Source organism: Protopterus annectens, chromosome 11.part0 (assembly GCF_019279795.1).
Source record: "Protopterus annectens isolate FY-2018-M chromosome 11.part0, PAN1.0, whole genome shotgun sequence".
Classification (NCBI taxonomy): Eukaryota; Metazoa; Chordata; order Ceratodontiformes; family Protopteridae; genus Protopterus; species Protopterus annectens.
In genome coordinates, this window is record NC_056745.1 from 53,490,309 (window position 1) to 53,504,481 (window position 14,173).

A 14,173-nucleotide genomic window follows, 5' to 3' on the forward strand; every position below is an offset into this window, starting at 1 on the left:
CCACACACAGACTCCATCCTCACCGTACCTTGACCACTCACAGACTCCATCCCCAGTGTACCATGACCACTCCCAGACTCAATCCCCACTGTACCATTCCACTCACAGACTCAATTCCCACTGTGCCATGACCACTCACAGACTCAATCCCCATTGTTCCATGACCACTCACAGACGCAATCCCCATTGTTCCATGACCACTCACAGACTCAATCCCCACTGTACCATGACCCCTCACAGACTTCATTCCCACTGTACCATGACCACTCACAGAATCAATCCCCACTATGCCATGACCACTCACAGACTCCAACCCCACTGTACCATGACCACTCACAGATACATCCCCACTGTACCATGACCACTCACAGACTCTGTCCCCACTGTACCATGGCCACTGACAGACTCAATCACCACTGCACCATGACCACTCACAGACTCAGTGCCCACTGTACCATGACCACTTACAGACTCAATTCCCACTGTGCCATGACTACTCACAGACTCAATCCCCAATGTACCATGACCACTCACAGACTCAATCCCCACTGTATGATGACCACTCACAGACTGCGTCCCCACTGTACTATGACCACTCACAGACTCTGTCCCCACTGTACCATGTCCACTCACAGACTCAATCCCCACAGTACCATTATGACTCACAGACTCTGCCCCCACTGTACCATGACCACTCACAGACTCAATCTGCACTTTATCATGACCAGTCACAGACTCCATCCCTACTGTACCATGACCACTCACAGACTCAATGCCCACTGTACCATGACCACTCACAGACTCAATCCCCACTGTACCATGACCACTCACAGACTCAATCCCTACTGCACCACGACCCTCACAGACACAATCCCCACTGCACCATGACCACTCACAGACTTAATTCCCACTGTACAATGACCACTCACAGATTCCATCCCCACTTTGCCATCGCCACTCACAGACACCATCCCCGCTGTACCATGACCACTCACAGACTCAATCCCCACTGTACCTTGACCACTCACAGACTCAATCCCCACTGTACAAGGACCACTCACAGACTCAATCCCAACTGTACCATGACCATTCACAGACTCAATCCCCACTGTATCATGACCAATAACAGACTCCAGCCCCACTGTACCATGACCACACACAGACTCAATCCCCACTGTACGATGACCACTCAGACTCCATCCCCACTGTACCATGACCACTCACACACTCCATCCCTACTCTACCATGCACACTCACAGACTTCATCCCCAGTGTACCATGACCACTCACAGACTCCATCCCCACTGTGCCAGTAACACTCACAGACTCAATCCCCACTGCACCATGACCCTCACAGACTCAATCCCCACTGTACCATGTCCACTCAGACTTCATCCCCAGTGTACCATGACCACTCACAGACTCCATCCCCACTGTACCAGTAACACTCACAGACTCAATCCCCACTGCACCATGACCCTCACAGACTCAATCCCCACTGTACCATGTCCACTCACAGACTCAATCCCCACTGTACCATGACCACTCACAGATTCCATCCCCACTGTACCATGACTACTCACAGACTCAATCCCCACTGTACCATTAACACTCACATACTCTGTCCCCACTGTACCATGACTACTCACAGACTCAATCCCCTCTATGCTATGACCACTCACAGACTCCGTCCCCAGTGTACCATGACCAGTGACAGACTCAATCCCCACTGTACCATGGCCAATCACAGACTCAATCCCCACTGTACCATGACCACTGACAGACTTCATCCCCACTGTACCATGACCACTCACAGACTCTATCCCAACTGTACCATGACCACTCACAGACTCCATCCCCACTGTACCATGACCACTCACACTCAATCCCCACTGTACCATGACCACTCACACTCAATCCCCACTGTACCTTGACCACTCATAGACTCAATCCCCACTGTACCATGACCACTAACAGACTCTGTCCCCACTGTACCATGACCACTCACAGTGTCCATCCCCACTGTACCATGCCCACTCACAGACTCAATCCCTACTGGGCTATGACCACTCACAGACTCAATCCCCACTGTACCATGAACCTCACAGACTCAATCCCCACTGTACCATGACCACTCAGACTCAATCCCCACTATACCATGACCACTCACAGATTCCATCCCCACTGTACCATGACCACTCACAGACTCAATCCCCACTGTACCATGAGCACTCACAAACTCAATCCCCACTGTGCCATGACTACTCACAGACTCAATCCCCTCTGTACCAGTACCACTCAGAGACTCAATCCCCACTGTACCATGACCACTCACAGACTCCATCCTCACTGTACCATGACCACTCACAGTCTCAATTCCCACTGTACCATGACCACTCTCAGACTCAATCCCTACTGTACCATGACCACTCACAAACCCTGTCCCCACTGTACCATGACCACTCACAGACTCAATCCCCACTGTGCCAAGACCACTCGCAGACTCAATCCCCACTGTGCCAAGACCACTTGCAGACTCAATCCCCACTGTACCATGACCACTCACAGACTCAATCCCCACTGTACCATGACCACTCACAGACTCCATCCCCACTGTATCATGACCACTCACAGACTCCATCCCCACTGTACCATGACCACTCACAAACTCAATCCCCACTGCGCCATGACTACTCACAGACTCAATTCCCACTGTACCATGACCACTAACAGACTCCATCCCCACTGTACCATGACCACTCACAGACTCCATCCCCACTGTACCATGACCACTCACAGACTCCATCCCCACTGTACCATGACCACTCACAGACTCCATCCCCACTGTACCATGACCACTCACAGTCTCCATCCCCACTGTACCGTGACCCCTCACGGACTCAATCCCCACTGTGCCATGACCACTTACAGACTCAATCCCCACTGTGCCATTACCACTCACAGACTCAATCCCCACTGTACCATGACCACTAACATACTACATCCCACTGTACCATGACCACTCACATACTCAATCCCCACTGTACCATGAGAACTCAGACAGTAATGCTGACATTCTGTGATCATTTGACTTGTTGATCACTTTTGCTGGCATTGCAAACATTCAATATTTTGACCATTCAGCTAAATTAATGCCCCCCCCTCTCAACACACACAGATACACACACAAATACATACACACAGACATACACACACACCACATACCAATCCCGATGAATGACACTTTTAAAGTATGTTTCCTGACTTACTTTTTATTTAGTTTATTACATCTAGTTTTTGGTTATATTTTCTTTGCTGCTAAGCATAGTTGGGCATAAATTATAATATTCTTTCTTGCAACTACTGTGTTTTACTGGTAGTCGAGTCAGTCTAACATACTCATCTTGGTGTTTATTGAGCTCTAGGAGCTGATTTTTTTTTTGTTTTGCCTGAATTTCTGATTATGATGTTTCCCTGCCCTAGGGACCATCTACTGAGTCTACATCCATTCTGCTCTCTGTTTTTTAAGCCTGGGTTCTACCTTAGGCATAAGAGGTTTGGTATAGCCAAGAAATATTGAGCTGGGGCTGTTAGGGGTGTCATCTTTCCCTTGATGGGGGCTTTCCTGCGGAGATTGCATTTACTTATCTCACCTGGGGATGAAATGTCATGAGGATCGACAGCTTCCTTCTCTTGACCCAGTTCCTCAGGATGCAGATTTACATGCATAGTTTTTGGGGAGAACCTGCCCTCCCCCCAAAAAGTGTCCCAGGGCTGTACTCTGTACTTCCAGGTCAATGCAGAATAAAATGTGTAATTCAATCTGCTGATGATTCCACTCTCATCCCCATTTCCAACAACATCCCTGAGCTCCATGCTCAGACCCACAACGCCTTTCTATCCATTGAAAAGTGACTGATTTTCAACTAAACTTTAAACTCCCCAAAAAACTAAACTCCTGCATTTTCTCCCTCATTCTCTCTCTCATCATAAATCCACCTTTGTCATCACATCCTCCAATAAAACCATCATACAACCTGAACCCCACACTAAGCTCCTAGGTACTATCATTGATGATGAACTAAAATTTAACTTGCATATCCTTCAAAGCATAAAAAAAAACCTCACCAAAAACTTGGCTTGCTTTATCACAATTGAAAATTTCTAACTGCTAACGCTAGACTCTCCCGGGCTCAGGATCTCCTCCTCCCCTCCCTTATCTATGCCGTCCCAGTCCTAACTAACTTGCAATTCACAACTTTGTCCAAACTCCAACAAACATACCACAAAATAGCTAGATTTGTCACCAACACTCCTTACAACTCTCACCACTGCCTTGCACTCAACTCTCTCCAATGGCTGGAATTCCCCCAACAACTCCTATCATAATTTCAAATCATTCACTCTGTATTATACAAACCATCTACCTGCCCATCCCTCTCCTTCCTTGTGTGTTCTTACACCCTTGCTCATACTCTCCGCACCTCCAACCAGCAACTCCTAGATATTTACCAACCAAAGAAAAATGTTGGTAAACTACTATGCAAATGCACTGTAGCCCAAGCTTCGAATAAACTCCCAGCACACATAAGATCCATTACCCTTCCTAAACACTTCAAAAAAGTTATGTACTTAACAGCAAGTCTTGTCCCTGCCAGGACCCTACCTACTGCACTACACCACTGTATATTATTTATTTATGTTTTTCTTTTCACTCCTACTACTCAGACATCATACTATGCCACCTCTTAGTTTTCTCACTTTACACATAGACTTTAGCATAAGAGTGCACCCGTAAGCTTACTACTACACTACATGGAAGTATGTATATATTGTCTGCCCATCTCTAAATACCCTATTAGAAATACATCTGCTGAATCTTATTTTTCCCTTTTGAAAGCTCAATTGCTGTATAGATTTTTCACAGTAAAAAAAAAATAATTTTCATTATTTTTCTATTATCATGTGTATGTACTGTACTTCTTTATATTTGGACCTTATGTATTGTAATTCTCTTTCTTGGACTGTGAAGGTTATGTACTGTAAATGTTTGTATCTGGAGCTTTTATCCTCGGGTCTCCAGTGAAAATGGGCTTCTGGCCCAGCTGGACTAACCCGATCAACAAATGTCAAATAAAATAAAATAAATAAATAATATATCCAATTTACTCCATATGGTCTACCTGACGTTTAGCACTGAGACTTGGCTGGATGAGAATGCAGGTACCTGTTTGAGCTTTTGCATCTCATGGAGTCACTGAACAATTAACAGCTGCAGCCTAAAACATTAAGTGGTCAGGTGGCTATTTGTCATTTATCTTACCTGGTATAGACCAAGGTTGATATTGGAGAATCTAGCCCCAGTGACCTTGTCATTACAGAATGAGTGAATTACAGTTTTCTCCTAGTGTACTATTCACCAAGTTATCTCAAAGATTTTCTACAAGAGTTCTCAAATAACTACATTTGCTTGGTTCACACACCTTCCATGTGGTAAGTCTTGGGAATCTCAATAACTGAGTAGTTGACAAGACCTGTGACCCTTGCTATGAAGTTCTTAAGTTTAATGGAGATGTTCAGGTTCACTAAGGTCATTTCTACTGTGAGCTGTACATTTGAAGATTTCCTGCACTTAATTTTGCAGCTCAGTCTATTAACCAGAGTAGTGGTGGCAGTGGTGGCAGTGGAAGTTATCTCTTGTATAGAACATTGCCTGGTCGATCCAGGCTCGCTTTTCTTCCATCTCAGCATCTGAATATATAGCTGCTGAAATGTACAGATCTGGGGGCAGTGGACTTTGGTATTCTTTTTTCGCTATATAAATGTTATTTTTATTTTTAACTATCACATACATTATACATTTTAACCATAAAAGATTTTCTCAAACATAGTTGCATTCTCAGAAGTAATTTATATAGAAAGCCTCCATTGACTCTCTCCATCATAATCTTGCATTAGGTCCTTTAACACTTCATAGGTTCATAGGTAGGTACTAAGCTATCTGCCCGAGGGCATTTATAAGTGTAGCCAGAATGTGCTGGCTTTCGCCTCCCTTTTAAATTAGTTTCCTGGGCCTCTGTCTAGCAGGGCCATTATTTTTATTTTTAACTATCACATACATTATGCATTTTGTTTTATCCATGGTGGTGCAGCGGTAGCATTGTTGCCTCACAGCAAGAGGTTCTCCCGTTTGATTCTCTGCTGGAGTGCGGGGAGTGCCTTCTGTGTGGAGTCTGCATGTCCTCCCCGCAGTTGGGTGGGCGTTCGAAAGACATGCGTAAATGGGTGTTCCTTCGTTGAAGGTTGAACATCGAGCTGGCACCTCGGCATTCGTAAAAATCTACTACCAATCATTAGCAGACCGGAATTCCGCTGTGGCGACCCCTAACCGGGAAAAAGCCGAAAGACAAACATCAACAACATACATTATACATTTTAACCATAAAAAAATTTCGGTATTTAAAACCTCTGTTTTAAATTTCACTTCACTCAGTTCACCCTTCTACCATACCTTCAACAAGCTTTTTGAACAAAAGATTAACTGACTGATATTTTAGAACCTCCATGCATCCATTTTGTACTCACTGTCATCCACCAAGGGTGACCTCTATCATACTCTACTCTCCCACCATTCCTTAATCCAATGTACTCCTCTTCCACCTCATACTGATTTCCCTAACATTTATCCTGTCCCCTTAACCTTCTCCCCCATTTTCTCAGGTACCTTGTAACATTCCCCATATCCTTCCCACCTCTATATTCCATCCTCACTGTACAGCTCAAACTCTCAGAGCAAGAATTCTGGACAAAACCAAACATAATGGGGAGACAAAGGCCTAAAATCAGGGAGAGGTTTTAAATAACGCACTTCTAAACTTAGAAAGTTGTTGGAGTAACAGGTTTTGCATTAGCATGCTTTTTCTGAATGACATGAAGTCTGAAATCCAATCATCTGCCATTATTTATCAAATTCAATCTACTATTATTTACAGATTTTATGAGGAAAAAGACCAAAATTATGAGGAGAAATCTGGACACTCTGTGAATTCTGGATATTTGAAAATTATGATCCCCACTCCTAGTTAAATCTAACTATAAACCTCACCCGAGTTCTAATTTCTTCTTACACTTATTTACCTCATCCCCCACTTCTATGCTTTCACTAATTTTGTCTTTACCCACCTTAGTATGAACAACAACCCCAGCTTATATTTAATATCTCATCTGTTTCCAATCTCCTTTACCCCAATTAAACATAGTAGCAAACGACTATCTGTTCCTCTAAGATATATCCTTCCCCAAAATGTCCTTATCTCCTATCTTTTGTCTGTGCACCTCTGTACAGTCCAAGCAAATATGCTGGTGTGAAACTCCCCACACCTCCAAAATCCTGCTTCCATCCAAGTACCCCTTCCCTCAGACATCTGTGCATCCTATACCTTCTAGGGGCCATTTTAAATTTAATCAGGTACTGGTCCTATCCCTTTCACTCACTGTCCATCTTCCAAGCCATATCCATTCCTCACTTATCCTACCTACCTCAGCCTAAGTTTCTCCATTTCTTCTCTTCTATTTCTGTCAGTATTCTTGTTCCTTATAAACCTTACCTATCTTACCTTTACCACAAGTAGACTATCTCACTTTCTTCACTGTCTCTGCTCCTTTCTTACCTATGTCATTGCGTCACTTCTTCCACCCTTACCTAATGTATCACCACCATATGCAATAAACAATGTCTGCCTCTGAATTCAGACTCATTTCTTACTTCCCAAAAACCAAGACACTTATTTCTATTCCTTATTACATAATTCATGTATGCATCTCAGTTTGTTTCCCACTATTAGACTAATGCACTGAAAACCTTTATTCTGAGTCACATCCAATACCAATCTAACCATAGATCCCCCTCTTCCATAAATCTCACTACCACCCTGGTCATTCTCTTTTCTCCTTCCTATCACATCACTCCATCTAGCACCCCCCACCCCATGCACTTCCCACCTTTTCCAGCTAAACCTCCTCCTGGTCTCCTTTTCTTAATCATTGATCTGTAATAACTGCTATCACATACCTGTTAAAGACTGGCGTACTCTGGCCTACTTCTTTCCAAGCCAGTCTTGCGTGTTCTTTTCCTATCCTTCCCCTTTTTCCCCTGACACACAAACCTGCCACAAACGTTTTGTACTTTCACTAGCTATTTGTCACCTGAACATATTACAAAATGCCTCATCTTGTAAAATACAAAAGCTAGCGTTAAAGTTTTATTTACTTCTATACTTCATCAAAAAGTCCCCAGATTTTCTGATCACCTATCTAGCAGATGCTGCTTTCACTCCCTTCAGTTCCTGTTCATCTCCTTCCTCTTCCTCATTCTTATTCCTTTTTAAGACATCCATCATCATCATCCGGTGTACCTATTCCATTCACTCTGGCCTTCCTCATCTATCCGAAGTCCAGCTCCAAACTCAAGCTTTCTTCCTTCCTCAGTTCTGCTCCATAATAACTGACATGTGATCCAACACACATCTCTCCATTATCCATGCATCCTCTACCTCATAACTCATCTCACAAACCAACAAGATCCTGTCTAATCTGCTCCATTGTTCAGATTAAATCCAGCTAATGAATGCTGCCACTCTCTGAGTCATAGAGCCATAGTGAGGTCACTTGGAATGCTGGACAGTCTTCAGATTGGAGCCTGACTCAACCTAAAATTGAATGTTTAAAAAAGTCTTCTGAAATTGAAGGCCAAAAAAAAAAACATATTATGTTGTGATCTTGGTTCTTCCTGATCTCTCAGTGCCTTTTGACATTCTGGCTCATGGGATTCTAATTGAATGTCTATTGGTGCACTGCAAATTATCTTGTACAGTCTTGGACTAGTATGAAGTTTGTCTTTCAGATTATAACTAGTGTGGGCTCAGGATCTAATTGTCCTAGTTCCCATCCTCTGCAGTGTGGTGCACCTCAAGATTTTATTTTGATTTCCTAGTTATTCACAGTGTACATACACCTGTTATAGGAGGTCAAGACGAGAAAGGTTATTTCTTATTGATCGTGTTGATACTATTCAACTTTACTTCTCCTTCTCTTTAGAGAGTAATTCTGTTTTGACATCCTTAAAGTCTGCTTGAATTCCATCCTAGAGGGCAGGATGTTTAATCAAATGAAGTTACTCCAGCTGAGGCAATGCTGATTCCCGCTACTGTCCATCCGTCAACTCTTCTGCTCTCACCATTAATTTCTGTGATGAGAATCAGTTGCAGTGTGTGTTTCTCATGTTCAGGTGTTATCAAGGCAATGCATTTCTGCACTGCAGTGTGTGTTTCTCATGTTCAGGTGTTATCAACCCAATGTATTTCTACACTGCAGTGTGTGTTTCTCATGTTCAGGTGTTATCAACACAATGTATTTCTACACTGCAGTGTGTGTTTCTCATGTTCAGGTGTTATCAACACAATGTATTTCTACACTGCAGTGTGTGTTTCTCATGTTCAGGTGTTATCAAGGCAATGCATTTCTGCACTGCAGTGTGTGTTTCTCATGTTCAGGTGTTATCAACACAATGCATTTCTACACTGCAGTGTGTGTTTCTCATGTTCAGGTGTTATCAACACAATGTATTTCTACACTGCAGTGTGTGTTTCTCATGTTCAGGTGTTATCAACACAATGTATTTCTACACTGCAGTGTGTGTTTCTCATGTTCAGGTGTTATCAACACAATGTATTTCTACACTGCAGTGTGTGTTTCTCATGTTCAGGTGTTATCAACACAATGTATTTCTACACTGCAGTGTGTGTTTCTCATGTTCAGGTGTTATCAACACAATGTATTTCTACACTGCAGTGTGTGTTTCTCATGTTCAGGTGTTATCAACACAATGTATTTCTACACTGCAGTGTGTGTTTCTCATGTTCAGGTGTTATCAACACAATGTATTTCTACACTGCAGTGTGTGTTTCTCATGTTCAGGTGTTATCAACACAATGTATTTCTACACCAAGCATTTTGCACAGATCAAACAATGTGTATCTTCTTCAGACCTCGAGATAGTTATAAGTGATCTGATGCCTCATGTTCAGTACTGCAATGCACTTTTTCTTTGTCTTTCTGATGATGACCTATCTAACCTGTAGCAAGTACAGAATTTCACCACCAAGCTGTTAACTGCCACTCCTAGAAGACATCATATTACACGTACACTTTAAGATCTATGCAGGCTGCCAGATGCAGGCAGATGTATATTTAAGACGTCTTTTAGGAGCCACATGATCTAGTTCCTGCTTATCTAAAAGAGTTATTGAGACCATGTGTTCCTACAAGATAGTTCAAGTCATCAGGTGAGAGAGTGCTCGTATTTTGAGGACCTGTTTGAAGACATCAGTTTCTTGCTTTGCTCCTGTCCACCAGAAACAGCTACCAGCCCAGATTTGGTCATGTGAGACAGAATCTTCCTTTAGTAGATCAGAATTAATCTGTTTGAGTGTCTGTTGTAATACTGATTTTGCTGTTGTCACCTCGATTCGAAGGCTGTGTCAGTAATTAGACACTACCATTATTAAATCAAAGGAGTTATGTAAATTACTTCTTTAATATGTTAGAACCTGAACTATACTTTTGTTGGTGTACAAATAGTTAAAATCATTTTCTGCTATTGGTTTTAGTTAGTGAATGCTTAGGGATAAGCAGCTTACTTTAAATAAATAAAATAAATAAATATTTGAGTTTGTGTGTGTGTGTGTGTGTGTGTGTGTGTGTGTGTGTGTGTGTGTGTGTGTGTGTGTGTGTGTGTGTGTATATATATATATATATATATATATATATATATATGTGTGTGTGTGTGTGTGTGTGTGTTTAAATACAAATAGATGCACATCATTTTATGATATCTGGCAGTTCAAGATGCATTTTCCCCAGGTTACAAACATAAATTATAAAGCAAAGCAGTGAAAAGATTTATAGTAAGTTTATAAAATATATTCTAAGATATTGTATTTACACCACTCACTGCAGATGCAATCAAAATCACTGCTGGCATTTATGTAAAGTAGTAATTAACTGCAGAAAACAATAAATGCTAATTACTGTTTTCATTTCTTCCTAGGGGACTTAACAAGCAGGGCTATCAGTGCAGACGTAAGCAGTTCACTATTTTAAAGAAAGAAAATACATTATATTTAGCTTTCAAATAATGTCTCTCTTTAAACATTAATTACTCATTTGTGCTTTTGTATCCATAGAATGCAATGCAGCTATTCATAAGAAATGCATTGATAAAGTGATTGCAAAATGCACTGGTTCAGCAGTCAACAGCCGGGAGACCATGGTAGGTGTCTATCTTTAGCTATGCAGCATAGCAAATGAAATTCTTGATATCCCTAAGCTGGCTTAGTGTCTGAAAAACATTTTTTTTCATAGTAAATGTGGTGTTAAGTTCCTAGCTATTAATGAGGAAATTCCTGGTGTATCTTTATTTTAGAATAAAAAGCACAATGTAATTGTCATTTTAAATCAACCTCTGTAAAACAATACTTGCAGTAGTACTGAACTGTGGACTGTTGGTGTAAATATAAATCTGTTGACATGTGCTTCTTTCTAATATGAAATGATACAAGACTGCACATAAATGTTTTTGCATTCCTGTTTTTGAATTTCCTTATATTGGCCATATACTTCTCCCTATCTGCTTCTTTGGTGGCTGTCACCTCCAATTAGTAGCAGTACCAGCAATTAGCTACCTGCCTTTCATCAATGAAATCAGCTAATACCCTTTATTTATGTTTGTATTTGATAAGCAGCTACTCTGAACCGAAGTGTCTGTTGGTTCGTATGCCATGAGAGATAATGCTTTTGTGTTTACAGTAAATTCTAGTTATTTATTTGAAATAAATATGTGTAACACTGAGGTGGTCAGATCAGTTCAGATCAGTTGATCGAACATTGTTGGCTCTGATTCAGTGTGAGCTCATGAATAGGGGGATCGCGCAGTTTGCATGTTCCCCACGGTAGGGCAGTGTCTGAGTTAGTATGTATAATGTCTGAGTTAGTATGTATAATAAGCAGACGGCACGGGTGCTTGCTCTGTGTAAAAAGGCCATTTTTTTGAGTTTCTTGGATTAACCAGTTTTTGTTAATCTTGTTTACCTCAGTTATTAGAGTATATCACTAAGGGCATATACTCATATCTATCTACATCTATATCTATATACATTTATAGCTTTGTATATCTATCTATATATCTATATATCTATATCTATACACACACACACACACATATATATATATATATATATATATATATATATATATATATATATATATATATATATATATAGAAATATAATATTACCCGCGGTGGTGGTGCTGCGGTAGCGTTGTTGCCTCACAGTAAGACTCTGTCCGGTTAGATTCTCAGTTAGAGAGTCTTCTCCGTGGAGACATGCGTGAATGGGCGTATCTTCATTGAAGGTTGTGCGTCAGGGCTAGTAACTCGGCATGTAAAAATCAACTACCAATCATTAGCGGACCGGAGTTCGCTGTGGCGACCTCTAACCGGGAAAAGCCAAAAGAAACAACAACATATATAATATATATAGGGTCTATATCACTTCGTCGAAACGGCAGAAGTTTGAACACCATATGTTTGAACTTCTAACCTCGAAGTGCAAAACCATTGAAGGCTTAGAACAGTGATTTTTTTTTCCCCGAGGGAAAAAAATAGCTGTTCCAAGAAACACACACAAAACACAAGCACATCAAAAAACAGCAATCCACACACATACACTTAAAATCCTACTTCTAACCCTACACTAAACTGTACATACACTACTATCTATCCATTTACCTTAACCCAGACCCCAACCCTAAGGTCCGTCACTATCGCACACCCACCTCACCCGCGCCCTAACCCTAATGTCCGCACAATCGCACACTTACTTGAACCCATCCCGTAACTTTCCACCACAGTGCTGAAAATCGCAAAGCCACAGAAACGGCCCACTAAATTCTTTCCCTGGGAAAGAATTTGGTGTTCTGCAGCTTCGCGATAATCAGTTTTCGAACTTCACAGTTCGAACATATGGTGTTCGAGCTGCTGAAGTTTCGACGAACTGATAGGAACACTATATATATATATATATATATATATATATATATATATATATATATATATATATATATATATATACGTGCACACGTGTGTGTGTGTGTGTGTGTGTGTGTGTGTGTGTGTGTGTGTGTCTGTGCGCTTCATGAACTATCAGATGCTCACAACAGTGAACATAGAGCAAATCAAAAATGATTGAAAATATGAAAAAGTAAAATTAATTATTTTTTGCAGACAAGTCCCCCTGCACCCCCAAGTATGGGAATGTACCACCTACACTCCCTGATAGTTTGTATAATTATCTCCAAAAATTGCAGAACAGCAGGGTAAGGGAAAATTATTTTATGCATTTGCAATACAGCCATTACAAAACTACATTTGTATGTTTGCTTATATTAGTGTTTGCTCTTTCAAATTGTAACCATATATACATACACACATATATACATATACATACACATACACAAACATATATATATATATATATATATATATATATATATATATATACACACACACACACACACACACATATATATATATATATATACATACACACACACACACACACATATATATATATATATATATATATATATACACACACACACACACACACACACACACACACACACACACACACACACACACACACACACAGTTCCCCTTACCTTCCCTGCCTGCTTAATTTGGTTGATAGGAGAGGGGTCAGAAGTCGTACGAGATCAATATAATACTGAGGTTGGGGGATTTGCCCTTTACCAGGTATTGTGCAATCTCAGAGTTGGTATTTATAATTTGTGGGGGATGTAGGGGGGTCCAGGGGATAATTTGGAGCATGCACTACATGTTGTCAATTTTTTTCGATCATTTCTATTTATGTTTTAGCTAATACATGGTTATTTCTGACTAAAGCTCTGTGACAATATTCCCACACTCTGCATTGCATGTTATTGCAGTTTCCAAATTCAGTTTGTTACAAATCTAGCCCCCCCCCCTGCTCAAAACTGGGATTTTGGGGCTCATAACATTAGGTTGTAGGACTTCAACAACCAAATACCATTT

The 14,173-nt window shown here is 41.2% G+C and overlaps 1 protein-coding gene across 1 annotated transcript in view; it reads left to right on the top strand.

Annotated features, from left to right (window-relative positions):
* Positions 1-14,173, top strand: part of PRKCQ (protein kinase C theta) — a 537,712-nt gene that overhangs the window by 131,042 nt on the left and 392,497 nt on the right. Inside the window, exons 4-5 of the mRNA XM_044087168.1 lie at positions 11,108-11,139; positions 11,244-11,329. Of these exons, the coding sequence (XP_043943103.1) occupies positions 11,108-11,139; positions 11,244-11,329 (118 nt within the window). The remainder of the gene's footprint in view (positions 1-11,107; positions 11,140-11,243; positions 11,330-14,173) is intronic.